The sequence below is a fragment of the Thalassophryne amazonica genome, chromosome 7 (genome assembly GCF_902500255.1).
Source record: "Thalassophryne amazonica chromosome 7, fThaAma1.1, whole genome shotgun sequence".
Lineage (NCBI taxonomy): Eukaryota > Metazoa > Chordata > Actinopteri > Batrachoidiformes > Batrachoididae > Thalassophryne > Thalassophryne amazonica.
Window position 1 is genome coordinate 3498409 of NC_047109.1, and position 22053 is coordinate 3520461.

At 42.8% G+C, this 22053-nt stretch overlaps 1 protein-coding gene across 5 annotated transcripts in view; it reads left to right on the forward strand.

Annotated features, from left to right (window-relative positions):
- Positions 1-2298: 2298 nt before the first annotated feature.
- bnipl (BCL2 interacting protein like) overlaps positions 2299-22053 on the forward strand; it is a 95151-nt gene continuing 75396 nt past the window's right edge. For 3 of the 5 annotated variants that reach the window (XM_034173726.1, XM_034173725.1, XM_034173727.1), the window contains exon 1: positions 2299-4734. In XM_034173726.1, coding sequence (XP_034029617.1) covers positions 4724-4734 — 11 coding nt within the window. In that variant the 5' untranslated portion in view covers positions 2299-4723. The remainder of the gene's footprint in view (positions 4735-22053) is intronic. The other 2 variants (XM_034173724.1, XM_034173728.1) reach the window with 2 other exon arrangements.

Genomic DNA, 22053 nt, shown 5'->3' on the forward strand with positions numbered 1-22053 from the left:
CGTCTCATCGCGTTTGGATTATTGTAACAGTCTTTTCACCTGTCTGAATAAGAAGGAGTTGGCCCGCCTGCAGGTTGTGCAAAATTCTGCTGCGCGCCTGCTTACCCACACCCGCAGGGGGGACCATATTACTCCTATTCTTAATACTTTGCATTGGCTGCCTGTCTCCTACAGGATTCATTACAAAATCCTGGTATTGACTTTTAGAGCTCTGCATGGACAGGCACCGGAGTACATCAGGGAACTGATCCAGCCTTATGCTTCCTCCAGGAGCCTCAGGTCGTCCAATCAGAACCTGTTGATGGTTCCTCGGACCCGTTTTAAAACTCGCGGGGACAGATCTTTTAAAGCGGTGGCGCCTAGCCTCTGGAATGAGCTTCCCTGTGCCCTTCGTTCTAAGGATTGTATAGATACTTTTAGAAGGCAACTAAAGACGCATTTTGTTTAAGTTAGCTTTTCAGCCTAATATTGTATTTTATTGTTTTCGTATGTTATTTTTAGATTATTTTTGTATGCCATGTGCAGCGCTTTGTGACCCTGGTCTGTGAAAGGCGCTTTATAAATAAAGCTTACTTACTTACTTACTTTTCTTCAGTTAGTGATGAATAGTAAGATGTCCTAGCTTTATGGAGGGCTTTTTTATAGAGCAACAGACTCTTTTTCCAGGCTAAATGAAGATCTTCTAAATTAGTGAGACGCCATTTCCTCTCCAGCTTACGGGTTATCTGCTTTAAGCTGCAAGTTTGTAGGTTATACCACGGAGTCAGGCACTTCTGATTTAAAGCTCTCTTTTTCAGAGGAGCTACAGCATCCAAAGTTGTGCTCAGTGAGGATGTAATATCTCACTCACAGAGTTTAGGTAGCTACTCTGCACTGTGTTGGTATATGGCATTGAAGAACATAACAAAGAAGGAATCATATCCTTAAACCTAGTTACAGCGCTTTCAGAAAGACTTCTACTGTAATGAAACTTATTCCCCACTGCTGGGTAGTCCATCAGAGTAAATGTTATTAAGAAATGATCAGACAAAAAGGGGTTTTCAGGGAATACTGTTAAGTATTTAATTTCTATGTCATATGTCAGAACAAGATCTAAAGTGTGGCTAAAGTGGTGGGGGGGCTCATTTACATTTTGAGCGAAGCCAACTGAGTCTAATAATAGATTAAATGCAGTGTTGAGGCTGTCATTCTCAGCATCTATGTGGATGTTAAAATCACCCACTATAATTATCTTATCTGAGCAACCAGGTAACAACCAGGTGGACGATAGATAATAACAAATAAAACTGTTTTTTGGGACTTCCAATTTGGATGGACAAGACTAAGAGTCAAGCTTTCAAACTAATTAAAGCTCTGTCTGGGTCTTTGATTAATTAATAAGCTGGAGTGGAAGATTGCTGCTAATCCTCCTCCTCGACCCGTGCTTCGAGCATTCTGACTCGGGGGTGTTGACTCATTTAAACTAACATAATCATCCTGCTGTAACCAGGTTTCTGTAAGGCAGAATAAATCAATATGTTGATCAATTATTATATCATTTACTAACAGGGACTTAGAAGAGAGAGACCTAATGTTTAATAGACCACATTTAACTGTTTTAGTCTGTGGTGCAGTTGAAGGTGCTATAGTATTATTTCTTTTTGAATTTTTATGCTTAAATAGATTTTTACTGGTTATTGGTGGTCTGGGAGCAGGCACTGTCTCTACGGGGATGGGGTATTGGGGGGATGGCAAGGGGAGAGAAGCTGCAGAGAGGTGTGTAAGACTACAACTCTGCTTCCTGGTCCCAACCCTGGATAGTCACGATTTGGAGGGTTTAATAAAATTGGCCAGATTTCTAGAGATGAGAGCTGCTCCATCCAAAGTGGGATGGATGCCGTCTCTCCTAACAAAACCAGGTTTTCCCCAGAAGCTTTGCCAATTATCTATGAAGCCCACCTCTTTTTTTTTTCAGAGCAGACTCAAATGATTCAACTATTTAAACACATTAATTAATTTGAAATACTATTATTCTAAGACACTCAAATGGATACATTATTCATCGCCACTTAAGCATATCCTCTGGGTTAAAACAGAATACTTCATCAACATTTGACAATGGAGGCAGAATCACACATATCAATAAATGGAATGACTACATGCAAAGCATTTTGTTTGAATGATCAATACAAACAAACATTATAAGTCTTTAGATATAAATGAAAGAAATACTGATCTAAATTTTTTATTTCAAACCAAAGGTCTTTTCCTTTTGCTTTAAACAAAGAAGTAGCTGGTCATGGAGACTCAAAGATTCATGGCCCCATTCTTGTTTTCGGGGAGGTTTTGCAGTCTTGAGAGGCTCCTGCCTTAGTTTGATCATAAAGTTTGAGTTCTCCTGACCTGGAGAAGCTCAGATTCTGATGTGAAGCAATTATAATGTCATGTAATTCATAATGACCAGAGTTTAACCGTGAAAAGGCAAGGGCTTCCCTTTGAAGAACTTTGAATTACAGCTTTGTTTTTCCTCTGCAAAGCAGTGTTGGACCATCGGGGGACGTCTCCAAAACTTATCTGAAGATCTCCAGATGACTTAGGAATTTCTCAACTGGGGGTGGAAAGCACAGTCTGTCTCCAGTTGAAAACTCAGGTTGTCGTTGAGACAGCCTTAATATATTTTATTTAATCAGGGCGAATTGAGGCCATGGCGCTACAATATGATATCTGTACAAACAACATGAAGCTTGCCAATTTGTTATGGTTAGAGGTCCAGACAGATGATGGACTTAAACGTTGGGAGCAAGGAACAGAACTGGTTGTGAACTAAAAGATTTATTTACCATAAACAAGTGAACAATTCTGCACTGGATCGACGGCCTGCTGAGCCAAGGCAGGGCCCACTTGTAGCGGTGAAACGTCTGGGAGCTGCAGCGCACACATGGACAGACTTGGGAGTCTGAGAACAAGCAGGAATCCTGGAGTATAAGATTCTGGAGCTGGGGCCAGGTGGGATGCACAGAGCCGAGAAAAGGAACTAGGAGAACGGAGGTGAGTGACTGCACTCATAACTCTGAAGCCTTTAACAACAGACAGTTCACAGAAGGCTCAAAACAGAAATGTTCACAGTTCTGGAAATAATGTTTACAGCCGAAGAAATAAAGTTTGCTGTTCAGGAATCATTTCAGTTCATGAGTTATCTTCAGAGGTCGAAGGTCAGGTGCATCTTGTGACAGCTCCATTTAAGCAGGACTTGACTTTAGAAATGACTTGGAAAGTTCTTAGTGGTTCAATATCAGAGTTCATACAGTTCTAGGAAAACAGTTCTTGGTCATGCACAGTCATGGACAGGAGCTGCAGGAGAGCGGAATCTCGCAGAACATGAATGAGCTTAACGGAAGCGTGGCAGAGCTATGTGCTCTGTAGCTGAGAGCCGTTGTGAAGATAGTGGTGGAGCCAGGAGCATTTTGCAACATGGAAGCTGAGCAGGAGAGTGTCTGGAAACACCAGAGAAAATAACGAGCTCTAATACAAAATTTAGAGTTGGCCAGGTTACCTTAAAACAAGCTGCGGAAAGCTGCAACATCAGAACGCATGGAAGCAACAGGAAAGACGAGGTCAAGGTCATGGAATCTCAGTGAAGCTCCTGGAAGAATCTGGCCTTGGAAAAAATGAACTAGCTTCATGGCACGTAAAACAAACTTGAACTTAAAACCGGGGTTTACGTAGCCCGCTCCTGATGAGCTGCTCATAAGCTTCAGGTGTGAGATGATGAGTTGCAGGTGTTCCTCGGCTCTGCAGCGCGCCACCTAAGGGGGAAAAACAGATAAACTACACACAAGGTTAAAAAGGGCAAAGGACCAGGGCAGACCATGACACTATTTGTGTTCTGATCAGTGAAAGTAACCATGTTTTTATTTTATTTCTTTGCAGGCATGTAAAAGTACTCCACAGAGTAGGTCATTATAGTAATGGATCCTGTAGCAATTGTAAAGACATTTAAAATGAGATAAATTCATATTGAAGCATTTTAAAGTACATGTGATTCCTTGTTAAACTAAGAATGATTAAGAACAGAAATGAAATGCACCTTTATATGTACAGTTAACAGTTTATGTAACATTATTAAAGGTTATGTTTATCTTAGGTCGTGTTTCCTGGTGGTTTTTGTGTAAAATATAATTTTATTTATTTGTACCGCGAACTTTGAAATTGAGAGTAGCATCCACCCACATCATTTTCTTCACTGTATTACTAAATGATCTGGCATGGATTCAACATTTAAACACCATCAGCATTTTTTAGCAGATGTTGGCTGGTGCACGAAGAGTTTTACAGCTTTTAACAGCTTTCAGATTTGAATATGTGCAGTCGTGGACCTGCTGAAGAATTTGACAAACCATTTTTGTATGTGAAGAAAACTTAACTGAAAAACAGTTTCAATGTTGCTCAAAATGAGCTGCGACGAGGATCCAGACAGGCACTAGGACCCTGGGATCACCCTGCTCCCTTCACTGGCTCATGAATATTTATGGAGTCAGAACTGATGCTCAGCTGTGCACCAGGTGAGTGTCCACCAATCAGACGGCTGCAGCTCTGAAATGCAGTGGAACCTGTCAGACCAGAGAACGAGGGCGAGTCTCATAGAAACACAGGGGGGGCACAGCGCAGTGAAGAAGACACGGCGAGCGTCCAGTCAAGTCTTCATGCTGCCGTGGACAGAACATCACTGTGACACCAGAGGATCATGACAGAGAGGTACGTGCAGGTCAGGTGGGGTCATCACTGAAGGACAAACTGTGTATTTCCTAAAGCAAAGTTGTGATTTTGTTTACTGCAGTACTCCGAGTACTTCTCACACGATAGCCAACTGCAGCATTTCTGCATTTTAACACTGACTTTTAACAGTAGAAGTCAAATTTAGACGAGCACTCAGAGCTTGAAACGTGTGACTGTCCACATCCAGGTCTGTGCTGCGGGTCCAGACTCAGGTCCCAGTACTGCCTGATTCTGTGATGTCATAATGAGATCAGAGTGACATTTACTGTGTTTGTACTCATGTGAGTCTTCAGTTTGCTTCTGAGCCAGACACGGGGCACTCGGGGGTCTGGGGTCAAGATGTTTTTCCTTGTCCTAGTGGCATGGGGGCGATGCAAAAGGCACCGCCCCCATGCCACATGTGGCCTCTGCTGACACCTGCTATAGGTAGTTTTCACCACAACCTGTTGAGTGTTCCAGTCAATAACAGTGACGTCCTGTCACAATGGAACCACTGTTGAAGGCCTCAGGAACCATGTGACAGGTGCAAGTCAACCAGGAGGATCCCAGAAGACAGGTCCTCAGGAAGTACCAGTACCACGATGTCTCTGCATCTTTGCATAGTTCGGGTACTTCCCCAAGTACCCCTGAAACCACCTACTATGTCAAGTAGCAACACCTACAACCCAAGTTCTTCTTGAAAGAAGAACTGGGAACTGATGAATGGGTGAAGGTGCTGCTCAGCAGATGGCTTTTCCATATCGAATGTTTGGATTTCCCACTGTCCAAAATGTACAGGAAGGCAGCACTGCCACCTGAACGCCAGCAGACACACAGCTCTGGTTACCTGAGTGGGTGTGTCACATCAAGCAGCCTTCCTGTGTCAGTAACAACAGAACAACAGAGGAGGTGGCCCCGCCCACGGCACCTCACCTGTGGTGGGTGGAGTGAGGTTCAGAAAATCCTTCATCCTGTTTGTGATCCGTCAGCCAGGTTACATTTCTGCCTGATTATGTCACTGAGGTTTGACTGGAACACTGCGCTGTTCACTTGTACACTGAAGAGCGCCTCCTGCTTACAGGTGAAAGGTGTGACCCAAATGCATCCACTGACTTGGAAAAAAACAGCAACACAAAGGTCAAACAGTCTGATTTCAGATGTGTCTGTGTGTGTGTGGCTATATATGTGTGTTGGGGGGGCTGTATGTGTGTGTGTGTGTGTGTGTGTGTGTGTGGCTATATATGTGTGTTGGGGGGGCTGTATGTGTGTGTGTCAGGCTATATATGTGTGTCTGTGTGTGTGTGGCTATATATGTGTGTTGGGGGGGCTGTATGTGCGTGTGTGTGTGTCAGGCTATATATGTGTGTCTGTGTGTGTGGCTATATATGTGTGTCTGTGTGTGTGTGGCTATATATGTGTGTTGGGGGGGCTGTATGTGTGTGTGTGTGTGTGGTTATATATGTGTGTCTGTGTGTGTGTGGCTATATATGTGTGTCTGTGTGTGTGTGGCTATATATGTGTGTTGGGCGGCTGTATGTGTGTGTGTGTGGCTATATATGTGTGTTGGGCGGCTGTATGTGTGTGTGTGTGGCTATATATGTGTGTTGGGGGGGCTGTATGTGTGTGTGTGTGGCTATATATGTGTGTCTGTGTGTGTGTGGCTATATCAATCAATCAATCAATTTTTTTTATATAGCGCCAAATCACAACAAACAGTTGCCCCAAGGCGCTTTATATTGTAAGGCAAGGCCATACAATAATTATGTAAAACCCCAACGGTCAAAACGACCCCCTGTGAGCAAGCACTTGGCTACAGTGGGAAGGAAAAACTCCCTTTTAACAGGAAGAAACCTCCAGCAGAACCAGGCTCAGGGAGGGGCAGTCTTCTGCTGGGACTGGTTGGGGCTGAGGAAGAGAACCAGGAAAACGACATGCTGTGGAGGGGAGCAGAGATCGATCACTAATGATTAAATGCAGAGTGGTGCATACAGAGCAAAAAGAGAAAGAAACAGTGCATCATGGGAACCCCCCAGCAGTCTACGTCTATAGCAGCATAACTAAGGGATGGTTCAGGGTCACCTGATCCAGCCCTAACTATAAGCTTTAGCAAAAAGGAAAGTTTTAAGCCTAATCTTAAAAGTAGAGAGGGTGTCTGTCTCCCTGATCTGAATTGGGAGCTGGTTCCACAGGAGAGGAGCCTGAAAGCTGAAGGCTCTGCCTCCCATTCTACTCTTACAAACCCTAGGAACTACAAGTAAGCCTGCAGTCTGAGAGCGAAGCGCTCTATTGGGGTGATATGGTACTACGAGGTCCCTAAGATAAGATGGGACCTGATTATTCAAAACCTTATAAGTAAGAAGAAGAATTTTAAATTCTATTCTAGAATTAACAGGAAGCCAATGAAGAGAGGCCAATATGGGTGAGATATGCTCTCTCCTTCTAGTCCCCGTCAGTACTCTAGCTGCAGCATTTTGAATTAACTGAAGGCTTTTTAGGGAACTTTTAGGACAACCTGATAATAATGAATTACAATAGTCCAGCCTAGAGGAAATAAATGCATGAATTAGTTTTTCAGCATCACTCTGAGACAAGACCTTTCTGATTTTAGAGATATTGCGTAAATGCAAAAAAGCAGTCCTACATATTTGTTTAATATGCGCTTTGAATGACATATCCTGATCAAAAATGACTCCAAGATTTCTCACAGTATTACTAGAGGTCAGGGTAATGCCATCCAGAGTAAGGATCTGGTTAGACACCATGTTTCTAAGATTTGTGGGGCCAAGTACAATAACTTCAGTTTTATCTGAGTTTAAAAGCAGGAAATTAGAGGTCATCCATGTCTTTATGTCTGTAAGACAATCCTGCAGTTTAGCTAATTGGTGTGTGTCCTCTGGCTTCATGGATAGATAAAGCTGGGTATCATCTGCGTAACAATGAAAATTTAAGCAATACCGTCTAATAATACTGCCTAAGGGAAGCATGTATAAAGTGAATAAAATTGGTCCTAGCACAGAACCTTGTGGAACTCCATAATTAACTTTAGTCTGTGAAGAAGATTCCCCATTTACATGAACAAATTGTAATCTATTAGACAAATATGATTCAAACCACCGCAGCGCAGTGCCTTTAATACCTATGGCATGCTCTAATCTCTGTAATAAAATTTTATGGTCAACAGTATCAAAAGCAGCACTGAGGTCTAACAGAACAAGCACAGAGATGAGTCCACTGTCTGAGGCCATAAGAAGATCATTTGTAACCTTCACTAATGCTGTTTCTGTACTATGATGAATTCTAAAACCTGACTGAAACTCTTCAAATAGACCATTCCTCTGCAGATGATCAGTTAGCTGTTTTACAACTACCCTTTCAAGAATTTTTGAGAGAAAAGGAAGGTTGGAGATTGGCCTATAATTAGCTAAGATAGCTGGGTCAAGTGATGGCTTTTTAAGTAATGGTTTAATTACTGCCACCTTAAAAGCCTGTGGTACATAGCCAACTAACAAAGATAGATTGATCATATTTAAGATCGAAGCATTAAATAATGGTAGGGCTTCCTTGAGCAGCCTGGTAGGAATGGGGTCTAATAAACATGTTGATGGTTTGGATGAAGTAACTAATGAAAATAACTCAGACAGAACAATCGGAGAGAAAGAGTCTAACCAAATACCGGCATCACTGAAAGCAGCCAAAGATAACGATACGTCTTTGGGATGGTTATGAGTAATTTTTTCTCTAATAGTTAAAATTTTGTTAGCAAAGAAAGTCATGAAGTCATTACTAGTTAAAGTTAATGGAATACTCAGCTCAATAGAGCTCTGACTCTTTGTCAGCCTGGCTACAGTGCTGAAAAGAAACCTGGGGTTGTTCTTATTTTCTTCAATTAGTGATGAGTAGAAAGATGTCCTAGCTTTACGGAGGGCTTTTTTATAGAGCAACAGACTCTTTTTCCAGGCTAAGTGAAGATCTTCTAAATTAGTGAGACGCCATTTCCTCTCCAACTTACGGGTTATCTGCTTTAAGCTACGAGTTTGTGAGTTATACCACGGAGTCAGACACTTCTGATTTAAAGCTCTCTTTTTCAGAGGAGCTACAACATCCAACGTTGTCTTCAATGAGGATGTAAAACTATTGACGAGATACTCTATCTCCCTTACAGAGTTTAGGTAGCTACTCTGCACTGTGTTGGTATATGGCATTAGAGAACATAAAGAAGGAATCACATCCTTAAACCTAGTTACAGCGCTTTCTGAAAGACTTCTAGTGTAATGAAACTTATTCCCCACTGCTGGGTAGTCCATCAGAGTAAATGTAAATGTTATTAAGAAATGATCAGCCAGAAGGGAGTTTTCAGGGAATACTGTTAAGTCTTCTATTTCCATACCATAAGTCAGAACAAGATCTAAGATATGATTAAAGTGGTGGGTGGACTCATTTACTTTTTGAGCAAAGCCAATAGAGTCTAATAATAGATTAAATGCAGTGTTGAGGCTGTCATTCTCAGCATCTGTGTGGATGTTAAAATCGCCCACTATCAATCAATCAATCAACTTTTTTCTTATATAGCGCCAAATCACAACAAACAGTTGCCCCAAGGCGCTCCATATTGCAAGGCAAGGCCATACAATAACCATGAAAAACCCCAACGGTCAAAACGACCCCCTATGAGCAAGCACTTGGCCACAGTGGGAAGGAAAAACTCCCTTTTAACAGGAAGAAACCTCCAGCAGAACCAGGCTCAGGGAGGGGCAGTCTTCTGCTGAGACTGGTTGGGGCTGAGGGAAAGAACCAGGAAAAAGACATGCCGAGAAGGGGGGCAGAGATCGATCACTAATGATTAAATGCAGAGTGATGCATACGGAGCAAAAAAAGAAAGAAACAGTGCATCATGGGAACCCCCCCACAGTCTACGTCTAAAGCAACATAACCAAGGGATGGTCCAGGGTCACCCGATCCAGCCCTAACTATAAGCCTTAGCGAAAAGGAAAGTTTTAAGCCTAATCTTAAAAGTAGAGAGGGTATCTGTCTCCCTGATCTGAATTGGGAGCTGGTTCCACAGGAGAGGAGCCTGAAAGCTGAAGGCTCTGCCTCCCATTCTACTCTTACAAACCCTAGGAACTACAAGTAAGCCCGCAGTCTGAGAGCGAAGCGCTCTAATGGGGTAATATGGTACTACGAGGTCCCTAAGATAAGATGGGACCTGATTATTCAAAACCTTATAAGTAAGAAGAAGAATTTTAAATTCTATTCTAGAATTAACAGGAAGCCAATGAAGAGAGGCCAACACGGGTGAGATATGCTCTCTCCTGCTAGTCCCCGTCAGTACTCTAGCTGCAGCATTCTGAACCAACTGAAGGCTTTTTAGGGAACTTTTAGGACAACCTGATAATAATGAATTACAATAGTCCAGCCTAGAGGAAATAAATGCATGAATTAGTTTTTCAGCATCACTCTGAGACAAGACCTTTCTGATTTTAGAGATATTGCGTAAATGAAAAAAGGCAGTCCTACATATTTGTTTAATATGCGCTTTGAATGACATATCCTGATCAAAAATAACTCCAAGATTTCTCACAGTATTACCAGAGATCAGGGAAATGCCATCCAGAGTAACGATCTGGTTAGACACCATGCTTCCAAGATTTGTGGGGCCAAGTACAATAACTTCAGTTTTATCTGAGTTTAAAAGCAGGAAATTAGAGGTCATCCATGTCTTTATGTCTGTAAGACAATCCTGCAGTTTAGCTAATTGGTGTGTATCCTCTGGCTTCATGGATAGATAAAGCTGGGTATCATCTGTGTAACAATGAAAATTTAAGCAATACCACTATAATTATCTTATCTGAGCTAAGCACTAAGTCAGACAAAAGGTCTGAAAATTCACAGAGAAACTCACAGTAACGACCAGGTGGACGATAGATAATAACAAATAAAACTGGTTTTTGGGACTAAGAGACAAGCTTTCAAATGAATTAAAGCTCTGTCTGGGTTTTTGATTAATTAATAAGCTGGAATGGAAGATTGCTGCTAATCCTCCGCCTCGGCCCGTGCTACGAGCATTCTGACAGTTAGTGTGACTCGGGGGTGTTGACTCATTTAAACTAACATATTCATCCTGCTGTAACCAGGTTTCTGTTAGGCAGAATAAATCAATATGTTGATCAATTATTATATCATTTACCAACAGGGACTTAGAAGAGAGAGACCTAATGTTTAATAGACCACATTTAACTGTTTTAGTCTGTGGTGCAGTTGAAGGTGCTATATTATTTTTTCTTTTTGAATTTTTATGCTTAAATAGATTTTTACTGGTTGTTGGTGGTCTGGGAGCAGGCACCGTCTCTACGGGGATGGGGTAGTGAGGGGATGGCAGGGGGAGAGAAGCTGCAGAGAGGTGTGTAAGACTACAACTCTGCTTCCTGGTCCCAACCCTGGATAGTCACGGTTTGGAAGATTTAAGAAAATTGGCCAGATTTCTAGAAATGAGAGCTGCTCCATCCAAAGTGGGATGGATGCCGTCTCTCCTAACAAGACCAGGTTTTCCCCAGAAGCTTTGCCAATTATCTATGAAGCCCACCTCATTTTTTGGACACCACTCAGACAGCCAGCAATTCAAGGAGAACATGCGGCTTAACATGTCACTCCCGGTCCGATTGGGGAGGGGCCCAGAGAAAACTACAGAGTCCGACATTGTTTTTGCAAAGTTACCCACCGATTTAATGTTAATTTTAGTGACCTCCGATTGGCGTAACCGGGAGTCATTACTGCCGACGTGAATTACAATCTTACCAAATTTACGCTTAGCCTTAGCCAGCAGTTTCAAATTTCCTTCAATGTCGCCTGCTCTGGCCCCCGGAAGACAATTGACTATGGTTGCTGGTGTCGCTAACTTCACATTTCTCAAAACAGAGTCGCCAATAACCAGAGTTTGATCCTCGGCGGGTGTGTTGTCGAGCGGGGAAAAACGGTTAGAGATGTGAACGGGTTGGCGGTGTACACGGGGCTTCTGTTTAGGGCTACGCTTCCTCCTCACAGTCACCCAGTCAGCCTGCTTTCCCGGCTGCTCGGGATCTGCCAGGGGGGAACTAACGGCGGCTAAGCTACCTTGGTCCGCACCGACTACAGGGGCCTGGCTAGCTGTAGAATTTTCCACGGTGCGGAGCCGAGTCTCCAATTCGCCCAGCCTGGCCTCCAAAGCTACGAATAAGCTACACTTATTACAAGTACCGTTACTGCTAAAGGAGGCCGAGGAATAACTAAACATTTCACACCCAGAGCAGAAAAGTGCGGGAGAGACAGGAGAAGCCGCCATGCTAAATCGGCTAAGAGCTAGTAGCTATGCTAACCTAGCGGATTCCTAAAAACACGCAAAGTGAATAATGTGTAAATAATTTAGAGGTGATTCAGCAGAAGGAGTGCTTTAGTTAAGGCACTATATATGTGTGTCTGTGTGTGTGTGGCTATATATGTGTGTTGGGGGGGCTGTATGTGTGTGTGTGTGTGGCTATATATGTGTGTTGGGGGGGCTGTATGTGTGTGTGTGTGTGGCTATATATGTGTGTTGGGGGGGCTGTATGTGTGTGTGTGTGGCTATATATGTGTGTTGGGGGGGCTGTGTGTGTGTGTGTGGCTATATATGTGTGTTGGGGGGCTGTATGTGTGTGTGTGTATCTGTACGTGTGTGTGTGTGTGTATATCTGTATATGTGTCTATCTGTGTGTGTGTATCTGTGTGTGTGTGTGTGTGTATCTGTACATGTGTGTGTATCTGTACATGTGTGTGTGTGTGTATCTGTGCGTGTGTGTGTATCTGTGCGTCTGTGTGTATCTGTACGTGTGTGTGTGTGTATCTGTACGTGTGTGTGTGTGTGTGTGTGTATCTGTACGTGTCTGTCTGTGTGTGTGTCTTGCTTGCCTCTACTGGTGGTTGGCTCTCACTGCGGTATTGTATCACTTCCTGTTCCGGAGCACAGCAGTGTTTTTCTGTATCTGTTAGCTGTTTAATCTGCGCAGTTAGATTGATCTAGTTAACTAGATAACGATTTGTTTCACAGTATAATCTTCACGTGCCTTAACTAAAGCACTCCTTCTGCTGAATCACCTCTAAATTATTTACACATTATTCACTTTGCGTGTTTTTAGGAATCCGCTAGCTTAGCGCAGCTACTAGCTCTTAGCCGATTTAGCATGGCGGCTTCTCCTGTCTCTCCCGCACTTTTCTGCTCTGGGTGTGAAATGTTTAGTTATTCCTCGGCCTCCTTTAGCAGTAATGGTACTTGTAATAAGTGTAGCTTATTCATAGCTTTGGAGGCCAGGCTGGGCGAATTGGAGACTCGGCTCTGCACCGTGGAAAATTCTACAGCTAGCCAGGCCCCTGTAGTCGGTGCGGACCAAGGTAGCTTAGCCGCCGTTAGTTCCCCTCTGGCAGATCCCGAGCAGCCGGGAAAGCAGGCCGACTGGGTGACTGTGAGGAGGAAGTGTAGTTCTAAACAGAAGCCCCATGTACACCGCCAACCCGTTCACATTTCTAACCGTTTTTCCCCACTCAACGACACACCCGCCGAGGATCAAACTCTGGTTATTGGCGACTCTGTTTTGAGAAATGTGAAGTTAGCGACACCAGCAACCATAGTCAATTGTCTTCCGGGGGCCAGAGCAGGCGACATTGAAGGAAATTTGAAACTGCTGGCTAAGGCTAAGCGTAAATTTGGTAAGATTGTAATTCACGTCGGCAGTAATGACACCCGGTTACGCCAATCGGAGGTCACTAAAATTAACATTGAATCGGTGTGTAACTTTGCAAAAACAATGTCGGACTCTGTAGTTTTCTCTGGGCCCCTCCCCAATCGGACCGGGAGTGACATGTTTAGCCGCATGTTCTCCTTGAATTGCTGGCTGTCTGAGTGGTGTCCAAAAAATGAGGTGGGCTTCATAGCTAATTGGCAAAGCTTCTGGGGAAAACCTGGTCTTGTTAGGAGAGACGGCATCCATCCCACTTTGGATGGAGCAGCTCTCATTTCTAGAAATCTGGCCAATTTTCTTAAATCCTCCAAACCGTGACTATCCAGGGTTGGGACCAGGAAGCAGAGTTGTAGTCTTACACACCTCTCTGCAGCTTCTCTCCCCCTGCCATCCCCTCATTACCCCATCCCCGTAGAGACGGTGCCTGCTCCCAGACCACCAATAACCAGCAAAAATCTATTTAAGCATAAAAATTCAAAAAGAAAAAATAATATAGCACCTTCAACTGCACCACAGACTAAAACAGTTAAATGTGGTCTATTAAACATTAGGTCTCTCTCTTCTAAGTCCCTGTTGGTAAATGATATAATAATTGATCAACATATTGATTTATTCTGCCTTACAGAAACCTGGTTACAGGAGGATGAATATGTTAGTTTAAATGAGTCAACACCCCCGAGTCACACTAACTGTCAGAATGCTCGTAGCACGGGCCGAGACGGAGGATTAGCAGCAATCTTCCATTCCAGCTTATTAATTAATCAAAAACCTAGACAGAGCTTTAATTCATTTGAAAGCTTGACTCTTAGTCTTGTCCATCCAAATTGGAAGTCCCAAAAACCAGTTTTATTTGTTATTATCTATCGTCCACCTGGTCGTTACTGTGACTTTCTCTGTGAATTTTCAGACCTTTTGTCTGACTTAGTGCTTAGCTCAGATAAGATAATTATAGTGGGCGATTTTAACATCCACACAGATGCTGAGAATGACAGCCTCAACACTGCATTTAATCTATTATTAGACTCTATTGGCTTTGCTCAAAATGTAAATGAGTCCACCCACCACTTTAATCATATCTTAGATCTTGTTCTGACTTATGGTATGGAAATAGAAGACTTAACAGTATTCCCTGAAAACTCCCTTCTGTCTGATCATTTCTTAATAACATTTACATTTACTCTGATGGACTACCCAGCAGTAGGGAATAAGTTTCATTACACTAGAAGTCTTTCAGAAAGCGCTGTAACTAGGTTTAAGGATATGATTCCTTCTTTATGTTCTCTAATGCCATATACCAACACAGTGCAGAGTAGCTACCTAAACTCTGTAAGTGAGATAGAGTATCTCGTCAATAGTTTTACATCCTCATTGAAGACAACTTTGGATGCTGTAGCTCCTCTGAAAAAGAGAGCTTTAAATCAGAAGTGCCTGACTCTGTGGTATAACTCACAAACTCGTAGCTTAAAGCAGATAACCCGTAAGTTGGAGAGGAAATGGCGTCTCACTAATTTAGAAGATCTTCACTTAGCCTGGAAAAAGAGTCTGTTGCTCTATAAAAAAAAGCCCTCCGTAAAGCTAGGACATCTTTCTACTCATCACTAAATGAAGAAAATAAGAACAACCCCAGGTTTCTTTTCAGCACTGTAGCCAGGCTGACAAAGAGTCAGAGCTCTATTGAGCTGAGTATTCCATTAACTTTAACTAGTAATGACTTCATGACTTTCTTTGCTAACAAAATTTTAACTATTAGAGAAAAAATTACTCATAACCATCCCAAAGACATATCGTTATCTTTGGCTGCTTTCAGTGATGCCGGTATTTGGTTAGACTCTTTCTCTCCGATTGTTCTGTCTGAGTTATTTTCATTAGTTACTTCATCCAAACCATCAACATGTCTATTAGACCCCATTCCTACCAGGCTGCTCAAGGAAGCCCTACCATTATTTAATGCTTCGATCTTAAATATGATCAATCTATCTTTGTTAGTTGGCTATGTACCACAGGCTTTTAAGGTGGCAGTAATTAAACCATTACTTAAAAAGCCATCACTTGACCCAGCTATCTTAGCTAATTATAGGCCAATCTCCAACCTTCCTTTTCTCTCAAAAATTCTTGAAAGGGTAGTTGTAAAACAGCTAACTGATCATCTGCAGAGGAATGGTCTATTTGAAGAGTTTCAGTCAGGTTTTAGAATTCATCATAGTACAGAAACAGCATTAGTGAAGGTTACAAATGATCTTCTTATGGCCTCGGACAGTGGACTCATCTCTGTGCTTGTTCTGTTGGACCTCAGTGCTGCTTTTGATACTGTTGACCATAAAATTTTATTACAGAGGTTAGAGCATGCCATAGGTATTAAAGGCACTGCGCTGCGGTGGTTTGAATCATATTTGTCTAATAGATTACAATTTGTTCATGTAAATGGGGAATCTTCTTCACAGACTAAAGTTAATTATGGAGTTCCACAAGGTTCTGTGCTAGGACCAATTTTATTCACTTTATACATGCTTCCCTTAGGCAGTATTATTAGACGGTATTGCTTAAATTTTCATTGTTACGCAGATGATACCCAGCTTTATCTATCCATGAAGCCAGAGGACACACACCAATTAGCTAAACTGCAGGATTGTCTTACAGACATAAAGACATGGATGACCTCTAATTTCCTGCTTTTAAACTCAGATAAAACTGAAGTTATTGTACTTGGCCCCACAAATCTTAGAAACATGGTGTCTAACCAGATCCTTACTCTGGATGGCATTACCCTGACCTCTAGTAATACTGTGAGAAATCTTGGAGTCATTTTTGATCAGGATATTAAACAAATATGTAGGACTGCTTTTTTGCATTTACGCAATATCTCTAAAATCAGAAAGGTCTTGTCTCAGAGTGATGCTGAAAAACTAATTCATGCATTTATTTCCTCTAGGCTGGACTATTGTAATTCATTATTATCAGGTTGTCCTAAAAGTTCCCTAAAAAGCCTTCAGTTAATTCAAAATGCTGCAGCTAGAGTACTGACGGGGACTAGAAGGAGAGAGCATATCTCACCCATATTGGCCTCTCTTCATTGGCTTCCTGTTAATTCTAGAATAGAATTTAAAATTCTTCTTCTTACTTATAAGGTTTTGAATAATCAGGTCCCATCTTATCTTAGGGACCTCATAGTACCATATCACCCCAATAGAGCGCTTCGCTCTCAGACTGCAGGCTTACTTGTAGTTCCTAGGGTTTGTAAGAGTAGAATGGGAGGCAGAGCCTTCAGCTTTCAGGCTCCTCTCCTGTAGAACCAGCTCCCAATTCAGATCAGGGAGACAGACACCCTCTCTACTTTTAAGATTAGGCTTAAAACGTTCCTTTTTGCTAAAGCTTATAGTTAGGGCTGGATCAGGTGACCCTGAACCATCCCTTAGTTATGCTGCTATAGACGTAGACTGCTGGGGGGTTCCCATGATGCACTGTTTCTTTCTCTTTTTGCTCTGTATGCACCACTCTGCATTTAATCATTAGTGATCGATCTCTGCTCCCCTCCACAGCATGTCTTTTTCCTGGTTCTCTCCCTCAGCCCCAACCAGTCCCAGCAGAAGACTGCCCCTCCCTGAGCCTGGTTCTGCTGGAGGTTTCTTCCTGTTAAAAGGGAGTTTTTCCTTCCCACTGTAGCCAAGTGCTTGCTCACAGGGGGTCATTTTGACCGTTGGGGTTTTACATAATTATTGTATGGCCTTACCTTACAATATAAAGCGCCTTGGGGCAACTGTTTGTTGTGATTTGGCGCTATATAAAAAAAAAATTGATTGAAATTGAATTGATTGTGTGTGTATCTGTACGTGTCTGTCTGTGTGTGTGTGTGTATCTGTACATGTGTGTATATCTGTGTGTAGATGTTCATGACGTTGTGGGGACAGCATGTCTTTTTCTCTGGCTGGTCCCCATAAGATCAAGAACCCCTTATTTCAGGGTTCAAACTTGATTTTGAGCTCATTTTCTGGGTTTCCTGAATGCCAAAACACTTGACAGTGACGTGTCTGTCTGGCTCACACGCTGACGTCTTTCTCTGTAGGACACCTGCCCCGCTTGTTCTACCTGCCCCACCCCCTCATTGGCTGAGCACCTGTCAGAGTTAATGAGCTGTGGGTGGAGCAAGCAGAGTGTAAAACATGCATGGTTCGCGTGTTTTACTGCTTCCAGGAGCAGATTTGGACAGCCCTGATGTAACACCACACTCCACATAGAAATTTGCTCAAGGGCATCTGAGTAGTGAGTAGTGAGGGTGAGACTAGAGCTGTTCTTTCCCACTACTGTATTGAACCTCTGACTCTTCCTTGAAGCTCACCTCTCCCCGTGTTTGCTTGGGTTCCCTCCGGGTGCTCCAGTTCCTCTCATTTCCAGAGACATGCAGACTCACTGGTGTGAATGTGTCTGTTTACATGTGGCCCTGTGGTGGCCTGGCAGCCTGTCAAGGGTGACCCCATGTCTCGCCCAGTGACTACTGGGATAGTTCAAGTTCACGTTTATTCGGCACTTTGCAATAAAATTAAATAAAACAAAACTGATTTCTCAGCCAGTCAACCCAAGTAACAGAAAGGGTGTAGAAGAAAAGCTTATATACACCGACCCCCTTTTACCTCAGCAACTTTTACTTATCAAATCAAATCAATTTTATTTATATAGCTCCAAATCACAACAAACAGTTGCCCCAAGGCGCTTTATATTGTAAGGCAAAATCCATACAATAATTACAGAAAAAACCCAACGGTCAAAACGACCCCCTGTGAGCAAGCACTTGGCTACAGTGAGAAGGAAAAACTCCCTTTTAACAGGAAGAAACCTCCAGCAGAACCAGGCTCAGGGAGGGGCAGTCTTCTGCTGGGACTGGTTGGGGCTGAGGGAGAGAACCAGGAAAAAGACATGCTGTGGAGGGGAGCAGAGATCGATCACTAATGATTAAATGCAGAGTGGTGCATACAGAGCAAAAAGAGAAAGAAACACTCAGTGCATCATGGGAACCCCCCAGCAGTCTAAGTCTATAGCAGCATAACTAAGGGATGGTTCAGGGTCACCTGATCCAGCCCTAACTATAAGCTTTAGCAAAAAGGAAAGTTTTAAGCCTAATCTTAAAAGTAGAGAGGGTGTCTGTCTCCCTGATCTGAATTGGGAGCTGGTTCCGCAGGAGAGGAGCCTGAAAGCTGAAGGCTCTGCCTCCCATTCTACTCTTACAAACCCTAGGAACTACAAGTAAGCCTGCAGTCTGAGAGCGAAGCGCTCTATTAGGGTGATATGGTACCATGAGGTCCCTAAGATAAGATGGGACCTGATTATTCAAAACCTTATAAGTAAGAAGAAGAATTTTAAATTCTATTCTAGAATTAACAGGAAGCCAATGAATAGAGGCAAGTATGGGTGAGATATGCTCTCTCCTTCTAGTCCCTGTCAGTACTCTAGCTGCAGCATTTTGAATTAACTGAAGGCTTTTCAGGGAACTTTTAGGACAACCTGATAATAATGAATTACAATAGTCCAGCCTAGAGGAAATAAATGCATGAATTAGTTTTTCAGCATCACTCTGAGACAAGACCTTTCTAAATTTAGCGATATTACGCAAATGCAAAAAAGCAGTCCTACATATTTGCTTAATATGCGCATTGAAGGACATATCCTGATCAAAAATAACTCCAAGATTTCTCAGAGTATTACTGGAGGTCAGGGTAATGCCATCCAGAGTAAGAATCTGGTTAGACACCATGTTTCTAAGACTTGTGGGGCCAAGTACAATAACTTCAGTTTTATCTGAATTTAAAAGCAGGAAATTAGAGGTCATCCATGTCTTTATGTCTGAAAGACAATCCTGCAGTTTAACTAATTGGTGTGTGTCCTCTGGCTTCATGGCTAGATAAAGCTGGGTATCATCTGCGTAACATTGAAAATTTAAGCAATGCCGTCTAATAATACTGCCTAAGGGAAGCATGTATAAAGTGAATAAAATTGGTCCTAGCACAGAACCTTGTGGAACTCCATAATTAACCATAGTCTGTGAAGAAGACTCCCCATTTACATGAACAAATTGTAATCTATTAGATAAATATGATTCAAACCACCGCAGCGCAGTGCCTTTAATACCTATGGCATGCTCTAATCTCTGTAATAAAATTTTATGGTCAACAGTATCAAAAGCAGCACTGAGGTCTAACAGAACAAACACAGAGATGAGTCCACTCTCTGAGGCCATAAGAAGATCATTTGTAACCTTCACTAATGCTGTTTCTCTACTATGATGAATTCTGAATCCTGACTGAAACTCTTCAAATAGACCATTCCTCTGCAGATGATCAGTTAGCTGTTTTACAACTACCCTTTCAAGAATTTTTGAGAGAAAATGAAGGTTGGAGATTGGCCTATAATTAACTAAGATAGCTGGGTCAAGTGATGGCTTTTTAAGTAATGGTTTAATTACTGCCACCTTAAAAGCCTGTGGTACATAGCCAACTAATAAAGATAGATTGATCATATTTAAGATCGAAGCATTAATTAATGGTAGGGCTTCCTTGAGCAGCCTGGTAGGAATGGGGTCTAATAGACATGTTGATGGTTTGGAGGAAGTAACTAATGAAAGTAACTCAGACAGAACAATCACAGAGAAAGAGTCTAACCAAATACTAGCATTACTGAAAGCAGTTGAACATAAAGATATGTCTTTGGGATGGTTATGAATAATTTTTTCTCGAATAGTTAAAATTTTCTTTGCAAAGAAAGTCATGAAGTCATTACTAGTTAAAGTTAAAGGAATACTCGGCTCAATAGAGCCCTGACTCTTTGTCAGCCTGGCTACAGTGCTGAAAAGAAACCTGGGGTTGTTCTTATTTTCTTCAATTAGTGATGAATAGTAAGATGTCCTAGCTTTACGGAGGGCTTTTTTATAGAGAACAGACTCAGACTCTCTCGTCTACCGACCTGTTGGCTCTGTAGGCAAACTGCAAAGGGGGCAGGTATGGGTCAGAGATGGCCTTGAGGTGTGTGAGGACAAGGCACTCGAAGGTCTTCATCACCACAGAGATCAGGGCAACGGGTCTGTAGTCATTGAGTACTGAAGTTCTTTGTTTTTTGGGGATGGGGATGAATGTTGAGGCCTTGGATCATGCTGGTACCTGGCATGTCTCCAGTGAGGTGTACACCGGGGACAGTTGGTCTGCACAGTTCTTCAACATGGATGGGGAGACAGAATCAGGTCGGCTGCTTTGTGTGGGTCCTGTTTCTTGAAGAGTCTGTTAGCATCTCTCTCATGAATGGAGAGGGGCGTGGTGGGGGGAGGAGGTGCTGGTGGGTTGGAACTGTTGGTTGTCATTGGGGATGGTAGCAGGACTGTCCCGTTGTCTTTCAAATCTGTAGTAAAACTCATTTAATTGGTTTGCTAAATGAGGGTCCTTGACAGAGTGGGGGTGGGGGGTTGGTTTGTAGGTGGTAATCTGTCTGAGTCCTTTTCCAAACAGAAGTGGAGTCATTGGCTGAGAACCGATGTTAGGGTTTTCAGAGTACAGCTGTTTAGCTTCCCTGACCGCCTTACCAAACCTGTACTTTGACTCTTTAATCCTGACCTTGTCTCTGCTCTTTAAAGCCTCCTCCTTATGCATCCTCAACTGTATGAGTTTAGGACTGAACCAGGGTTTGTCATTGTTATACCTCACCGTGGTTTGTGATAGAATGCAGCAGTCCTCACAGAAGCTGATATATGAAGTCACAGGATCTGTGTACTCATCCAGACTGTTTGTGGCACTCTTGAACACATCCCAGTCCATTTTTTTCTAAATATGCCTGTAGATCCTCCACAGCCTCACTGCTCCAGTTTAGATGTCCTCACTACAGGTTTGCAGAGCTTTAGTTTCAGCCTGTAGGTAGGAATCAGGTGGATGCTGACCACCACCATGGTGAGGTAAGAGTGGATGGCATGATAAGCATTGTTCATAGTTGTGTTAGACTAATCCAGAATTCTGTCCTCTCTCTTCTGACATTTAATAAGCTGTCTGCATTTGGGAAGTTTGTGGGAGAGATTACCTTTGTTGAAGTCACCCAGGACAATAACTAAAGACTCCTGATTAGGTCGCTCTACATGCAGTATCTGGTCGGCGAGCGCAAGTTGTGCCTTGTGCATGTTAGCCGGTGGTAGGAACACCAACCAGAATGAATGAGGAGTACTCACGTGGTGAATAGAATGGTTTGCAGTTTATAAAAAAGTTTCCAGATCAGTGAGCAGTGCTGTTGGATCAGTCGCGTCATTGCACCAGCCACTGTTGATGAAAAAACAGATTCCACCACCCTTCGTTTTACTGGAGAGTCCTGCACTTTGGTCCGCTCTGAAAACATGGAAGCCTGCCAGCTGCAGCGCAGAGTCCGGTATCGATTCACAGAGCCACATCTCCATGAAGCACAAAACTGCAGATGTAGTGAAATCTCTGTTTTTCTCCACCAGTAGCTGGAGTTTGTACATTTTATTTTGCAGAGAGCGCACATTGGAGAGGAATATTCCTGGTCGCGGTGTACGGTGGCCACAGCAGCAGAGCCGTACTAGTGCTCCAGCGCATCT